Below are 17,404 nucleotides of genomic sequence, written 5' to 3' on the forward strand. Positions count from 1 at the left end.
TGGTATTAATACTAAAAGCTTTAAAATTGTACGCGGTTACAAAACGAACGTTGTGTATGTAATATAGGATTAAACAATAAAATTAATAACTAACTTTACATTTAACACAAAGGCAATTTTTATTTATCATTCAGAAAATTAATATTATACACTAAGAAAAAAAAATAACCTACAAATTAGTTCATCATAACCTCTAACAGCGAGCATTTCAAGGTGAATGGAACCCTCGGGGTCTAACCTAATATTAATACACTTATTCTAAAAAAATGAAAAGTAAATTCTTCCGAGACATCAGCCCCGGCAGATAGGAGTAGCGAGTGACCGCTGACCGCTGACCGCTCCGATGTGTGCAGAAGGCGTGCGAGGCGTCGCTGTGCGCGGCGCGCGCGGTGTCGCTGGCGGCCGAGTACGTGGCGCGCGCCGAGCGCCTGGCGCCGCTGTTCCCGCGCCTGCGCCCGCTGCCCGCCGACCTCGCCTACGAGTCGCCGCGCAACCTGGCGCTGGAGCTGCGCGACTCGCTGCGCTACGACGAGCTGTGGGCCGGCCGCCCGCAGCGCTACTTCGAGAGCGTGCACGCCCGCGACGACTTCGACGACGACTCGCTCGCCTAGTCGGAGTCGCCCGTCTGCCCGGGTGCCGCTGTGCGCTGCGTCCGAAACTCTTAGTGCATGTTTTAAATTTACGTGACAGGAAACTCGATTCCCGTCGTCCCTGTGTTTACGAAAGGCCTTGTATAAATTTCGTCTCCGGTGATATCTGTGATAATTTCACATCTTGAATTGATTGAGTTCATTATGTTCGTTTCTCGTTTCGAATTTTTATTTCTCGGTTTAAATTCATCGTCATGCTTAGAATAATGAATATAAATTCCTATTGTAAAGGCTCTAGAAACTATTTATGAATTAGATGTGAATACGAATTATTAAAAAAATATAATTAATAATTATAATCGTTTGATTCTTCTCAATAGAAATATGCGGATTTTTATTATTCGTTTAATCTATCTAGGTATCTATTTAATATAATTTCAAATCTTACCATATTATAACTTGTAACTAAAATTTACACTCCTAAATTTCTATAGATGTATAAATATAAATATGTGCCGTTGTATAAGTTATGTAAAAATGGTAGCTGTTTTAAATTGTCATTCCTAAGCCGATGGCTCGACTGTCACTATGTGTGAGAGCATGAACGACTGTAGTAAGGCTGTGAAACGTGGCGTGTGGCTGGAATTGTTTTGCTAATGTGAAATCTATAATTATTTGGCATTTGATGAATAAAATTTTAAAAAAAATGTGTTTCCGCGGCAGTCAACCTTGTGGTCGACGCATGTACCGTTGTGTGAGCTTTGTCCAAACGTCCAATGTCGTACGTCCGTTGCGATATCGCAGTGACTGCCTTTGCGTTGTAAGTTAAAGGTTAGTTGGTTTGTAGGTTGTTTACATACAGAGATGGATTACAAATAGTAGGAGACTGATTTTGTATAAAGACATAGTGATATGTTTTATGTATTAAGAAACTCCGTTTAGTCTAAATGTTTCATACTATTAATATAACTTAACTATTAAAGAATGTTATTGCCCGCTGCGAATTAACTTTAGCGCTTAGTATGTAATATTCCAATTCTACGATGTACTACGGTTATTTTATATACTTTAAGTTTAGATTAAATTTGAAAATGTATAATGTAAATTAAATGTGTAATGTACAGCTTCCATTCACGCTCTTAGAAATTGTAAATTATTAAGCCACAGCCCTACTTTAAAGATACTCATAGAATATATAGTTGACTTGAATCTAGTTGATGACCTGTGTAAAGTTGTACAGAAATCATATCAATATATACAAATTACTCAAATAAATTGTTCATATCAATTTAAACTTTTTTTTTATTTATTTATTATTTAACACTAGTAATAAAGGTAACTTATCAATAAAGGAAATTATGAACATAGTATTTAAAGATTTAAACAAATTAAATATTTTTATGAGACTTTGTTATAAGTGAGTATGTTAGAATACATTTGCATTGTATTGAATTTTTTTTCATATTTATTAATCTTGCTTCTTGCTGGAAATAATTTTGCTTCCCAGAGCAATATCTTTAATTTCATACGTATTAGAATCTTTTACAATGTTAATAAACCCATGTTGTTTTAATTCTGAAAAACAAATAAACGTCATTAAAATATAAATTAAGCGCCACATTTAAAATGCAAATTATAAAGGTAAAGTGATTAAAAACTATATGAGAGTTACTTTTACTTTAATAATACCGTAACTTAGTTGAAATCAAATATCTTTTAACATCTATTGTAATAGCCAAACATTTAAATTTACTTCAGGCATTAGATAACGGGTCATTAAGAGTTCCATAATATGAATAACCCGAATAACTTACTCAGCATGGAAGTGAAACAGCGAGCGGCGATAACTCGGCGGTGGCCCGAGATGATCGGACCTTTCGTAACGAGGTAATGCAAGTCCAACGGTTTCACGCCTTTCTTTATACATTTGTAGATCTTGTGCATCGTGCCTTGGGTTCCCCATTCTTCTCTAAAACGAAAACAAGATATGTGAGGATTGTCTTTGTCGCATATTGTTGATCTTGTACACCAGATTTTATAGTGTTGCGATTAAGACGTTGACAATCCATAGCATTTTATAGGTCTGAAGTGTCTGTAAACTAAAATGATTCACTAATTCGCTGATTGCTGCAAGGATTTATGGTGGTTACTCATGGGAATTAAATGTAAAAAATCACTAACCATACAAGGTACAAAATTTATACAACTAACACAGACATTATATCATATTTTTTAAATAACTATTTACCAACTTTACAATAAATAGTTTGGGCATTATACAAATAGAGAGTTTTAATCTGTTATTATCGCATTTAGTAAGTAATTGTTTGCAATTAATTGATTCTTGGAAACCGTCGTCATAATATGCAACAACTATAAATGGTAATAAAGTAAAATGAAAGCTATTAACGTTTATTAGAAACACAAAATTGCAAAACAATCTTTAGCAGTATATCTATTAAACTTCTTTAAAATATCTGGGACGCAAAAAAGAAAATTTAATTTCAATACAGGACTAAAAAACCTATTTAGAAGTTAGCTACTTTTTCAATCAATTTGTTTCTTTCCTGTACTGAGAGTTTTTTATTTACGAAAAACGCCTCACCGAATGAATCTTTTCGAATCCGTCGTTTTCTCCGAGTCCCCCAAGGACACTTTGGTTCTATCTAGACTTCCTAGTGGCGTTTCCGATGTTTCGCTGCCATTTTTTCTACTTCTCTGTGTCAACATCACTGGATTTCTGGTTTCGACGTCTGTTGTCTTCTCTTGTTCTTGTATATCTGCGAGACCAGCTTCAACTAACATCGCAGTTATACGTTCTGCGTCTTGTTGACGATTATGAGGTATATTCTCTTTATTTACTTCTGTAATTAAAATAAATTGTTTTGTAATCTACATGAAAATTAATTGATGTTTTTACTTGTAGTTGAAACGGCTATAAATATTAATACTAAAAATTTGGTTTTAAATTTTTTTTTTAGAAAATACTATAAAAAAACCATACAAAAAAGTCTTATTATCACAAACTATTTTTTTATTTGTTTATCCTTAATAAATAGTGCCCCGCCTTTTAACCCCAACGTCGGTTATTCGGGTGTAGGACTGAAGGTCGACTGGCTGATCACTTAAATATAAACAAATAATTAAAATTTAACGCTCCTTAGTATTATTCAACTACATTACTGGTTAAATTATTCACATCAAGTTTGGGGTGGTAGACTTACAATCTTGTACTATACCTGTGTTATATACTTCCAGCTCTGTTTGTTGGCTGAGTCTGTACGACACGTAGCCACCACGACGTTGCCTTTTTGGCTGTTAATAAAAAAAATGTAAGTATGTATATTTTTATAAATAATAATAAAACATTAAAAGCCAACTACGAACTTTTTTGTATATAGCAGAAATGTTGATATGTGAAAATTGTTAAAAAAACAGGTATATGAAAAATATTTTGAATAAGCAATTATTCCAATTCCGTTTAGTACATTTATATATAGACTTTATATTTAACTAACCGAAGGAGCATTTTCGCTTGTTCGTTTCTGCGACATTGCAAACACTCTTTGTGTTGGTAAATCCGATATATCCATTATTTCTTGGCCCGGTGCTCCTGGCACTTGTATTTCGTCTTGTACAATGTTCGGGTCCGTGATGTTAATTTCTTTTGAAACATCGAATTCATGGCGCGCGGACGGGACTCTCTTGTCGACTGGTTCAGTTTCTTCATCGATTTTTTCAAGAATCGACCTCATGTGGCACGAGGCAGTCGGCCTTGTTCTTTGAGCCACAACCTCCTGTAATTAAATTCATTTGTGTGTTCAACATTTGTTCGTGATTATAATAAGAGTAACAGATACTTGTTTTAGTCGATTAATTATAAGTTTTTAAAGAACTTAAATATAACTACTAAATGAACAATGTATCAATTTAAATTTGTAGTCATTAGTTATTAGAGTTATGTTATTAATAAAATGTATTAACTGTCTGATACATACACAATTATAAATTTTGATCATTACACAAGTCAACAAAATAATGTAAAGCGCGTCTCCCACCTCAATATCTCTATCTGCTGAGTGTCTCTGCGCTGTTCCCAGGTTTCTCGAGAACAAGTAGGACAGCTTGTACCCAAAGTTCGAATGCAGTGACGATCCGCAGTGTGCCGGTCTATTTAGAAGAATGTTAGGTGTTGCGTAGATACTAATTATGTCGCAAATACCGTCCTACAAACAAATAAATTTTATTTTTGATATGAGTATATTAACGAGATAACATATATAATACAAATATATATTATTTTAAGTCTTTTTTTTAACAGAAGGCAGACAAACATATGCGCCTCTTGATTTACCAGCAAGCTTAAGTTGACTTGAACCTAGAGCGACAGATTTGGGATGAGGCACATGTAGAGTTCGATCATCCTAATAGTTTTATCTACTGAGCATGCACCTTTACTTACACAAAGCCCTACAAATAGCAAAAAAATAGTATTGTTGTGTTCAGGTTTAAAGGATGGGTAAGCCAGTGAAACTACAGGCACTAGGGACATCTTTGTTTTCAAGATTGGTTGTGCATTGGCGATATAAAAAATGATTAATATTTTTTGCGGCACTAATGTCTATGGGCAGTGTTGATAATTTGCTATTAGGTGGCCCATTTGCAAGTTCGCCCACCTTTGTCATAAAAAAATAATGCCAAAAAAATTGAGTTTCTGACCTCTTTCACACAACTCGACGTGTAAGACAATTATTTTTTCACCTTCCATTAGATGTATAAAAAATGGTGTATGAGCAAAAAATAAAGTAGGCACTTATGCACTGACAATAGTAGAAGAAATGACTAATAATTAAATAAAAATTGTTTTAATCCGCCAATGAAGTAAGGTAGCAAATGCCACTGGATAACCCACTCTTCTGATATTCAATATGTTCAAGCTGGAATACATTCACACCTATGATGGTGTTCTTTTGCAGTAGAATAACTGGTGATAGATGCCTATACAGGCTATACAGTCCTACCAATAAACTAATATGAACGCACCTCACAACGCAGGTCCACATTGATATTTTCGATGCGCGATCGTATAAAATTAGAACTCAGTTTAATTTTCTTGTCAACGATCAACTTATTTTTTAATTTTCGCCTTTTCATTCGGGGCTCCTCTTCCAGTTCCTTAAAAGATAAATGAACAATTGAATAAAAATAATTACATTATTATAAATTGTTTAACACACCGTCAAATCGACAGCGTGCCATTGACTAGAATTCTAGACTAAAACATTACAACGCTAACTGGTTCAATACGAGTTTCTAAAAAATACTCTATCTGTCTACTCTTCAACGAGTTGAATACGCAATCTGAGGCAATACACGACATATTAAGCTTGATGGTACAACGCAAGTGGATCTACCCGCGTTCCCGCAATGGCGAAAAATGTAACCGTCTTACGTTATCCTCGAATGCTAAGAACTAGCATACTGGTAGTCTAGTAACTCCTACACCGTACCTAGCAAACTTTTATGCGAGCTAAAGGCACGTGTATCACGGGCTCTACAAAACGACCTGAGCCCCAATTCCACTGACATATCGACCGTTTATCGCAATCGAATCGAAAAAGAATCGTTGCCTTTCAGCCGTTTTCCTATTCTATAAACGCAACGCTCCAGTTGCGTTTTGGAAAAGTTGGATCGGAGTATAACGGGATCGTATCGTAAGCTATATAAATAAGTACAATTCGTCCGTAGTTACGATTAAACTGAGGCTTTTTTTATGAGGAATCATTGAATTTGGACCGGAAAAGAATCAGGAATGTATCATAGACGTTATAAGTTAGTAGAATCGCCCCAGCTAGCAATCGGCAATAACCGGAGACCCGAAACCAACCTTATACTATGACGGTCACTTTACGATTTTAATCGGATCCGAATTAAATATCTTAGCTATAAATTACGTCTTGTCTCATTAAAGCAGCAAAACTTCTTACCTTTACATACTTCTAATAAATTATTAATATTATATATATATAATTATATTACATTCAATTCAATTCTTAGTTTAATGGAATTATATTACATTACAATTTATTTAAATTCTAACTGACAACGAACATTTTGTACTACCCACACTACTGTATATATTACAAATAGGCGATCTCTAATCTTAAATTAAATCTACCCATAATATTTAATTCGCGATAAAATGAATACCTGCAAAACAATTTCTTCGAGTGATATTTCCTTCGCATTTTCTGTAATCTCAAGAGATGAAGGTCGTACTGACTCTCTTAACCGTTGTCCTAATTGGCTATTTTATAAATAAATTTATAAAAACATAAATTGTCGTCATAGAGAATAGAAAACAAAAAAGGTTACATTAAGCATTAAAAACTAACTTCTCTGTTTCAGGAGCAGGCAAGTCGGGAGGCGGGAATTCGGGAATTTCAGGTATTTCTGTGAGAGGATATGACGGTTAATACATAAATTGGAATAACTAATCAAATAATTTCTGATTTTATTCATTTTTACAGATGAGTGAGAAATCGGTGAGGATGGGTGAAAGGGAGACAGGATGTTATGACGTCATGTTATAAACCAATACTGTATTCCATCAAGAGGAGAAAAGAGGAGAAAAGATGATTAAACAAGTTTTACAATCGATTTGATGTGATGTCATTGGTCGAGATCTTGAATAATCTATTTTCGTAATTTTTCACATCAACGAAGTTTGAAAGAACTTTGGAAGTTAAATTTAAGTGTATATAAGTAGTTAAGTGTAATGGTGTTGTATTATAAATAAAGATATGCCTATCAATCAAGAACTGTTTATATTGCAAATCTACTAGCAGATTGCATGGATTTTTTTTTATATCTGCTCCTATATTCGATAAGAATACGTTGTATTGGGGTGGTGGAGACCACAATGGTAACAGATGAAAAGCTTGAGATGAAAATGTTGAAATTGTTAGTGAACTGATTAAACGAATCGAAAAATCCCGTAACGGAACTGCTGACACTAAATTAACACAGCATGACATGTTAGGGTTATCTCATAAGAGGTGAGAGGGAGATAGCCTCAGTAAGCCCTGAGGGCTAGAGCGAGAGATTTTCTGGATGCCGAGTGTACAGCGACCAGCGTGATTTCAGTTCAGTTTCCCAGAGAACGTTGGGCGATACTACCTGCCTAGAAACTGCCCTCTGTTAAGTGACTTATTACACGTACACGCATACTATGTCGCCCGAAGACGTAGACTTTAATCCGTTTCTGATCCCGAAATAAATAGGAAACAACCAAGCATGGACTTACCTTTATCAAAATCAGCTCCAGGGATCAATTCTTCACCAACTGCTGTAAAAGAGATTGTTGAGAATAGTAATAAGTTTTTATTATGATTATTTATTTTTTAAAACAAAGCAATACAATTATATTGATGAATGATAATGATAAAATGACTGATAATGATGAATATAATGGTATTGCTTTGTTTTAAAAAATAAATTAATTAATATATCAAACAGAAATGTGACAAAAAGAAGATTCCACTATCCTATGAACAAGTAATCTATCTATCTATCTTGTTAAATTTACACATGCTTACATTTTCTAAATATAGATAGGTCATGTTCAGATATCTGCTCCATCTGCGCAGACTCGTGAGGCATGCGTCTGGACTTGTCGTGCGACTTGTCTGTGGACAAGTCCTGCAAGTCCAGTCCGCTGTGTATTGTGGCAGATGCGTCCTGCACCAACATGGTCTCTAGAGTCCTGTCCGCTAGCAACTGCAGCGGCTGATCAGGGTGGAGCTCCCCGAAACCATCCTAATAATATACCGAATTTGATCATTGTGCTCCCTAGGGCCATGAAATGGACTAAAAAATTTTATGAAGCTATTGATATCATTAAATTATTTTAAATACTTGAATTAATCCAAAATATAAACCACCATTTTGTGGTCACCACTGTACGTTTGGATCTATAAGAAAATATTATCCAACTCTTGCAATGACCACTAATCTTGGGAACTCAGATATTATATCCCTAGTGCCTGTAGTTACACTGGCTTATAATTATCAAACAAAATAGCATAAGGGATGTTAACTTACATCTAAATGCATCCTGTTTTCTGGCAGAAGAGGTTCTTTCAACGTAATATCTTGTAAATCTGCAACTACATTACCACTGTTCTGTAAGAAAATGTTCTCTTTAACATCTTATATCCAATAGCTTCATCTATTATACTGTTTAAGTTTTACTTTAAAATACCAATTAATAATCTTAAATATATTTTTTTCTTTTCAATCTCATCAATCTTTATAAGTGATTATTGTTATAATTATAAAACTTATATAAAAATAATTATTAATTCTAGTTTTAATAAATAACCCAATTCAATTTAATTGCTGTTAAATTACCCGGATCTGTTCTTCAATCTTATCATCATCTACTGGTTCCTCAAACACCAATCTTGGCAACTCTGGACGATTAACCATCATTACTGATTCATGGGCTGTTGTTTCATGCATTATTCTATTTAAATTAATATTTTATATGTTACTTCAAAATATATGGCTCAATCATAAAGTATATATTGTCTTAATTATAATGGAATATAATATATGAAAAACAATATTTGTATTGATAAGTACTTACTTTTTATTAGTGCTTTTCATCACAAGTGCATTGATCATGCATAAATCACCTTAAATAAGTTAAAAATAATAAAATAAGTGTTTTTTATATCGCAAATTAAAAAATATATATTCGTAACAATTATAAAGTAACATAGTTACCAACGAATACAGTAACTTTTCTTTGATATAATCGAACTAGCCCACGCATCAGTTGGGAACTCAGTCGTAAAGAAAACCTATTTTTTGGGCGACCAGACTCGTTTCTCATAACTTCCAATAAATCGTCACTAAAATAAAAAAATATATGATTAAATTGAGTTTCTTTTTATACTATTCTCATCTATTCTGTTTTTTTTCCTTCAAAATTACCATATTTGTCGTATGTCTTGAGACCAAAGCTGACGATGAGTAATCGTTGCAAAACGAAGAGGCCAAGAGTCTGCCACCCAACATAAATAAAATCTTCCTCCTCTTTTCAAAGATTCAACAGGATAAAACATTTTAAGTTATTTCTACTAAATTTTATAAAACTATTCAACACAACACCACAAACTAACACTAAATTTCTTGACTTTCCCGCCACTTATCAAATTGACATTAAGATTGGATACTTATCATTTATGTACATCCGATTAATTCCCGCCTTTAATCTAAGTGCAGATTAATAATACCATTAGTTTAAAATTGTGCTTTTATGAATAGTTTTTGTTGTCCTTTGTTTTTTATTTGTTACAAACGTTAAATGTTTGTTTAAAAATAACTATCAAAATGTATACTAAATATCCACCGCAAAACATTTAACATACTGCACCAAAGGGATGACTGAATGAGCAGCAGCTCATTGAGTCATGATCAAACAGATTTTATAATACAGTGTATTCTGGTATCGAAGTTCAAGAAATTTGTAATATTTATATATAAATAAAGAAGAAAGTCATAAAATAAAATATCATGATATTAATTAACTAATCATTTATTAAATTAAATTTATTTTCTAAATCGTCATACAATACTCAATACTCAGTTAACAAGGGATCTTATTCTAATTTCAGCAACACATTCTTTATCTTTTGTTTGACATACATACTTAAAATTTAAAACGAAAATCTTTGATTATTTATATCTAGATAGACAGTCGAAGCTAGAGTCGAAAATTTTTTTTTGTTTTAGCTCTTGTATAGTGCGATACTGTATCTAGAAATATAAATAATCTAAGACTAAAATTTAAAGAAACAGTTGTAAACCTTAGTACACACATGGCGTTTTATAATAAAGTAATATAAACATTAATAAACGACGGCAATTTTGGCTGTTGTTAGTATTTAAATGAGTAGACATATTTTACATGTTTAATTTGAAAGTGTATGACTAATCGTTTTTTATTATATACTAAAGTTACTATGAAAAATTCTAAAAAACTATATTGAAAAGTCAAATTTCTGTCCAGCAGTTTCCAAATTTTCTTTTAATTTTCTGATAGTCGATTGATTAAGATGTTCCTTTGTAATACCATTTTCGATAGCCCGAGTTAAAGTTGCTTTTGCACTATCAATCTTATTTTCTGACATATAGAAATTAATCAGTCTAGAGTACGCATTACCAAGGGATGTCAATGAAAGATCTTTATTTGTTTTTAATATTTCGATCATTTTCTCTATAACTTGTGGTTGTTTCTTCAAGTGACATTCTTGAAGTAATCGCCTGAAAACTATGACAGATGACTTGTTCAAATACTTTTGCCATAAAGAATCGGCTTCTTTATCCTTTCCAGCTAATAAGTATTCTATCCATAATAAGTTTACAGGTATAATATAACCTTTGGAAGCAGCCAGCTCGACAATTTTATGACCTGTATAAAAAATAAAAATTAGTGACCTTTACATTTCGCATATTTCCTATAGCTTTACTTATATATACATATTTAAAAAAAAATAACTAAATTTGTTTATGAATTGCTTCCTACAAACAATTATTATTTTGACTACATTTTAATAATTGTTTTTGTATACTTATGTGTTAAGAATTATTATGTTTTGTATATTTATGTTTTAAGAATAATATTTGTCTGGTAGAAAATACTTACACTTAGCAACTATTTCACTGTCCTGTACAGCTGAAGCTAGAGCACTACTTCGGGGGAATTTTCTAAGAGCAGTTTCCACTTCCTCTTTAGTGTTAGCTGTTTCTAACATATTCAAAACATTATCCATATGACTTGCACCATTTCCACTATTAAAGGTAGCTAGTGTTAATTTATCATCATATGTCACAGTCCGCTTCATGGTCTCACTAAGATGAATTCCCAAAGGTTTTATCTTCTCCACATTACCTTCTTCTGCTAAAGATTTCAAGAGAAACTTAAGTACATTTGACTTTGGCATAACTCCTTCTTTTATATGATTAAGAGTAAGATCCATTGCTTGGGCGGTATTTCCTTCTTTAGTTAAAGTTTCAATTTGATTGGAGATCTCACTCTTTGTTATTTTTGCTGGTTCTTTCTGGCTTTTTTGAGTAGTGATCTTTTGTGATACAGTATCCTTTTTTTTTGGTTCAGCTTGCACACCTGTACTAGGCATTACGAATGGAATGTCTCTATTATTAGATTTTAGGTGGTTACCCAGGTAGCTTAGAAATTGTTCACTTGGAATTTCTCCCTCTTCTTGAAGTACCGTCCAAAGGCCCAATGCTTTGTCAGTTTCATTGGCTTTGCAATAAGTTACCAATAAATGATAGAAGATATTTGAGCGATCAATGTGCGAAAGCTCTTTTGTTGCTTCTAGTAGTCCTTCAAGATATTCAGATTTACCATCCTAAAAATGCAATATTTTTGTAAATTATAATATTGAGTACAAAGTAAAATTGTTAAATGTAATTTACTCTTACTTTGAAAATGACTGTAAATTACAAATTAAGTATAAATAATATTTTTTGAAAATTGTATGGGGAATCAATAATCACCTCAACATATCGCTGGCATGCATCATTAAGACGTTTTTGTCTTGTTTGCAGTCCAGGAGTTTCCAAAATGCGCCGCGCTTGGCGTAAGCGTCCACATTCAACGAAAGCTAGTACTAAGTCATGGAGGATGTTCACTTCACCATGAATCTATAAATAAAACATTTAATATTAATGCCAAGCCTATATAATATCAAGCCATGAATAAATAATAAAGGATCTTTAAAAAATCAATAAACAAAAGTATTCTTAATGAAATGTATCTGAATTTATTGCATATTTTTAATGTATTATATATATATATATATATATATATAATTTCAAGATCTTACTTGACAGTGAGGTATTTCAGATATAAAATATCAATGTACCTGTGTACTAAGGTCAGCAAGCCACTGCAATTTGGTTGCATCTTCTTTCATAATAAGAGCTTTCATTAATTCGCCTTTCCAGGGGGTACTTCTATATTGCTTGCAACAATTTTCAAACTCATTCAATGCTCCTTCTATATCATTGTTTAATAAATGTACTTTGATTGATGGTCCAAGGATAATATTATTGGGTGCAATATATTCATTTTCTATTAATACTTTTGTCATCTCCTTCACCTAAAAAGCAATAACATACATTTTAAATTGTAAGGAATGTGATATCTTAATAATTTAAACAGTGACACAAAAATGAGTAATTATTTATTATATACTGTTGACCCTCATGAAAACTAATCAAGAAATACAGCTGTATTGTAAACTACAGCTTGAGAAAGTTGATGATCATTAAAAATATATAAATATACTTTATTGTGAAATAGACAATGTAGAGTTTTATTTGTTATATTTTAATATTTCTGATATTATATAATAATCGTATATAAAGAGGTCCGAAATGGCGTGACCAATTTGCTTTTGGAATCGATGCTAAATAGATATAAGGATGGCAGAAAACAAGAAACATACTAGCAACTGTAGCAAATACTTGTGACCTGGGGGATTTGGTATATTGAATTCATACTATGCAAAAAAAATATTTGTTATTTTTACCAATGCATTTTATTACCTACCTACCTTTGTTATAAGTATAAAGAGTAGAATAATTTAAAAATATATTAACAGACCTTTGCTATATCTTTTGATTCAGCCAAAGTGTTCAACGTTTGCCAGGATTTAGAATTAATTAGAAAACTTGATGGCTCAGTTTCACCTGATATTTTATTATCCTGCAAAAACTGAATTGCTTCTTCAAATCTATTTGCACGAACATAAGCACAAGCCATCAACACTTTCTTATATTTATTTAATACAAATTCTGGATCTTTAGCAGTGATCTCAGTCTTCACATGTTCAGCTCTATCAATTTCATCATTTTCGCAGTAAAATTCAAATAGTTGCACTAGTGTTGATAGGTTTAAGTCAAAGTCTGGTAAAGATTTTAGCTCTTCTGCTAAGCTATTGACTTTTTCAATATTTTTTTCTTTCATATATGCATTAATTAACTGTTTTCTTAAGCGATTTATGTTATTTCCATCTTTGTTTATAACTTGTCCTAAGAGTGTTTCTAGTTGTGCTGCAGTACGTGGAGTTTGATTACGACGAGCAAGAAATTCAACAGGCGCCATTTCTAAGTCAGGTGATGTTAAGAGCGAAAGCAATTCTGAAATTTTTGTTGTCATATTTTTGCCCAGATATTGTTCTATTTCTTCTGCGGATGTTGTACTTATCCTCAGACCTTTGCCCAAAACTGTTGTTAAGAGTTCTTCAGTTAAATTATCTTTAGCTACAATTTTAACTGCATTTTTAACTAAGCGACCAATTTCATTGCAATCTACATTGTCATCACCAGATACGTCATCATTTGAAACATCTTCTTGGGGTGTCTGGATACTGCTACTGGTAACATGAAGTATATTTACAAAAGATTTTATGTCCTTGGTTTTATTTAATGCATTCAATAATGGTCTTGAAATTAATGAGTACTGGCCTCTGGGGCGATAAGTGAGAGCTATTTCAACTGCTGACTTGATATCTCCTGACTCCAGAAGTTCTATCATTACATTTCTTGCACTAAGAATAACTGGTACATTTGCAACTTGAAGTTTTACTATAATATTTTGAGGTGTATCTTTTTCAATAAGGAATGGGATGACATAATCTCTGAGTGCTTCTCCAGTAGGCACTAATCCTTCATTGGTCATATTTCGTACAATTTGTAAAAGACCTTCTTCATCTCGTTCTTTTCCTTTCTGGGTTAGAAGTGGCCAGTAAAAGTGTTGACGGATTTCCATGCCATCCTTTTGAAGTTCTTTGAATAGTTTTTGGGCCAACTCTGACCGTCCTTGCTGTAAAGCTGCTTCAGTTGCTATATATATGGCACTTGGTACGAGACCTTCACTTTGTAAATTTCTGCATGCTTGAATTATTGTTTCCACGGGTTTATTTAATTTCAATAAATGTTTTACAAAGAATGCTCCTTTAAACCTAGTATCATCTACTGAAGTTGTTTTTGGCATTGTTCTCATCATTTCCTTGGCCACTTCTTCTTGATCTTTATTAAGAAGCTTAAAAATAAGATTGCACACTTCCTGATTATATCCTATACTTTTATGTAAATGTGGAAATATCTGATCTATCTTATCTCTATGACCACCAAGAGCTAATTGTTCTATAATATCCAATAAATCCTGAAATAATTGATTAAACACAGGTTATTGATAGTAAATATTATACCAAATAGTGTTATAAGAATATGCATTAAGATGTATATCTACTATCTGGATCAACAACAAACATAATCTATAATATATAATGTTAATATAAAAATGTTAATATGAGTTATGTCAAAGTAATATATAATCCTAGGAACTTATTTTTTATAAGTATATGACAACATGTATAAGTTATTATCCCGAGTTTCATACACAATTAAATATTTTAATGTATTAATGTTCGTACTTGGTACTATTTAGTCATTTAGAATCAGATTTCAAAATTTTTTGTTCTTGTACAAGTTTGATATAAAATTAATTATTTACTTACTTTATCAGTTAATTCATTATCCTCATTTTGTGCTTTTGTAATAACATTCTCAACACCTGTTATATCACCTTGTTTTGCATAGCCACATGCTAACAAAGCATATGTACGATTAGATGGCTTCAGACCTGCTCCTGCCATGGTTTCTAATACAGCTTTTGCTCCTTCTGTATCACCGTGGAAAGCATGACCCATGACTAAAGCATTTAAAACTGGTTCTGATACTGGCATATTTAACTCTCGCATTTTTTCAAGTACTCGGGTTGCACCTTCTACATCACCCTCTTGACAATAACGCCACATAAGACGCTGATATGTGACTCTTAAAAACAGAAATAAGTAGATTATTGGAAAAAAAACAATTTTATAATATTCATATATAAGATAGTAATTATATAAACCTATTTGGTTGCAGTCCTTTTTTTTCCATTTCTTCTAGGAATTGAGCCGGAGAGAAAGGATGTTCATTTTCAATGTAGACTCTCAATAATGCATTGTAATGTGATACATCCATAGGCACTCCTCTCTCTATTAATACATTCCATATTTTCTGTACTAATAGTGTCCTCTGTTCCGGTAATTCCTCAGGTACAAGTTCTCCTATATAACATTGATGGTGTTAATGTAATGAACACATTTTTTAATTTAAAAACATAAAATATTATGGTTTATTAAATATGAAATGGTAAATTTTAGTTATTCATTACAGGTTTGCATTAAAAACTGTTAAAGTTTTATTTATACAAGTTTAAAATAATGTATTAAAGACTCACCACAACATCTAATAACTAATAGTGACTGTGAACTGGTGATATCATTCTTTGCTCGGAGCTCATCAAATACTTCATCAATATCCCTCTTTGTAATTCGTCCATACCGTCTAACTTCTGAATCTAACTTTTGAAGCAATGGCTCGAGACTTTCTTTCTTTTTTGTAGCATAATCTCGTAATAATACACTAGAATTAAACAAACGTTTTTGAGCAATATGTGTGTATAAGTTAATATAGATTATCATTTACGAGAAATACTAATATATTACGAAAATAATCCTTATATAACAATGATAATTTATATTTAAAAAATCAATTTACTATTAGTATTCAAATAAATGTAAGAAAAATAAAACATAAATATTAAAATTATATTTTGACTCACTTGTTTGCTGCACTTAGAGCTTTTGAATTTATTAATAAATTTACATCTGTAGTTTTAGACGAATTTATTATCAATGTTCTTGCCGCACCAGTAAAGTATCGGACGAATTTGGTTGATCGTAAAAGAGACGACATTGTAATGTATGTATAAAATATTAGATCATGAATATGATTTCAAATCTATTGAAATGATCTTTTAACAAATACTTTTTACATTAATATTAGATTGCAATTCACACTCAATAAAGTAATAAGATTTTTAGGTTACTTAGTTATGTCATTTCATAACTTCAAACTCTGTTCACACTTCACAGTGTGCAATGCAAACTAGTGCTGTATATTGATAGTCCACTCTCGATAGACAATCGATTGTCTATCGCTAGTTAAGACAAAAGCAATAGTATCGATAGCTCCCCATGAGCTTTACTATTGATACTATTGATGGTATTGCAAAAAAACTACTAGTTTTAACCAAAACTATCTAACAATATCGATGGTATCGATGGTTTTGTGCTTGCCATTAATTTTTCGATAATATTATTTTCTTAAGATAAGTAATTATGACGCCAAGTAACGACACTATATTTATAAAAGTTTAAATAAATTTTCGCCAATTAAGAGAATAAGTTACTTTGTAAAAAGAGAAGAGTTTAAATCTGTGATACGCATTAAGTGAACCAATATAAGCCACACTGTTGCAGCTGTTCATTTTTTTTTCGATTTATGAAAAAAACTTTATATATTATACCCTCAAGCTTAAAAATAGTGTCTTTTGGTAGAAGTGTAGAATTTATATAATAATTTTATTATGTCCTAAAACGCGTTCCGAGTAAGTCCAAATACTGCATTTCGTATCTATAAATATTATTAATACGGAGTGTTTGTAATTGGTAGAAAAAACTAATATTTAATTTGCGATTAAATATCTCAAAAAAATCTCAACTTTAATGTATAACTTTCAACTGGCTAAATATTAGTATTTTCGAGTAATCACGTGTCCACATGCATTGGAATATATTTTAATTCTTCATGTAATAGGCACG

General features: G+C 32.1%; 3 protein-coding genes across 8 annotated transcripts in view; 1 reads left to right on the forward strand and 2 right to left on the reverse strand.

The window, feature by feature from the left end:
• Window positions 1-1,884, forward strand: part of Jvl (javelin-like) — a 74,356-nt gene extending 72,472 nt beyond the window's left edge. For 2 of the 6 annotated variants that reach the window (XM_064215951.1, XM_064215953.1), the window contains exon 7: window positions 357-1,884. In XM_064215951.1, the coding sequence (XP_064072021.1) occupies window positions 357-687 (331 nt within the window). In that variant the 3' untranslated portion in view covers window positions 688-1,884. Of the gene's footprint in view, window positions 1-353 lie in introns of all 6 variants that reach the window. The other 4 variants (XR_010309239.1, XR_010309240.1, XM_064215952.1 and 1 more) reach the window with 4 other exon arrangements.
• Window positions 1,885-2,046: 162 nt separating this feature from the next.
• On the reverse strand, window positions 2,047-9,751 carry LOC113401018 (uncharacterized). Its single transcript, XM_026640763.2, has 16 exons — window positions 9,591-9,751; window positions 9,381-9,508; window positions 9,241-9,289; window positions 9,003-9,117; window positions 8,694-8,774; window positions 8,189-8,408; window positions 7,897-7,938; window positions 6,986-7,043; window positions 6,801-6,897; window positions 5,634-5,765; window positions 4,649-4,816; window positions 4,109-4,387; window positions 3,830-3,905; window positions 3,196-3,454; window positions 2,405-2,559; window positions 2,047-2,165 (listed from the first exon to the last, which is right to left on the reverse strand). The coding sequence occupies exons 1-16, from the start codon at window positions 9,719-9,721 to the stop codon at window positions 2,059-2,061; spliced, it is 2,097 nt and encodes a 698-aa protein (XP_026496548.2). The 5' UTR covers window positions 9,722-9,751; the 3' UTR covers window positions 2,047-2,058.
• Window positions 9,752-10,176: 425 nt separating this feature from the next.
• On the reverse strand, window positions 10,177-16,676 carry Bsf (bicoid stability factor). The gene is made up of 9 exons (XM_026627280.2): window positions 16,363-16,676; window positions 15,979-16,163; window positions 15,607-15,805; window positions 15,209-15,527; window positions 13,291-14,853; window positions 12,548-12,784; window positions 12,180-12,326; window positions 11,305-12,031; window positions 10,177-11,070 (listed from the first exon to the last, which is right to left on the reverse strand). The coding sequence occupies exons 1-9, from the start codon at window positions 16,494-16,496 to the stop codon at window positions 10,640-10,642; spliced, it is 3,942 nt and encodes a 1,313-aa protein (XP_026483065.2). The 5' UTR covers window positions 16,497-16,676; the 3' UTR covers window positions 10,177-10,639.
• Between the last annotated feature and the right edge of the window lie 728 nt (window positions 16,677-17,404).

Source organism: Vanessa tameamea, chromosome 10 (assembly GCF_037043105.1).
Source record: "Vanessa tameamea isolate UH-Manoa-2023 chromosome 10, ilVanTame1 primary haplotype, whole genome shotgun sequence".
NCBI lineage: Eukaryota > Metazoa > Arthropoda > Insecta > Lepidoptera > Nymphalidae > Vanessa > Vanessa tameamea.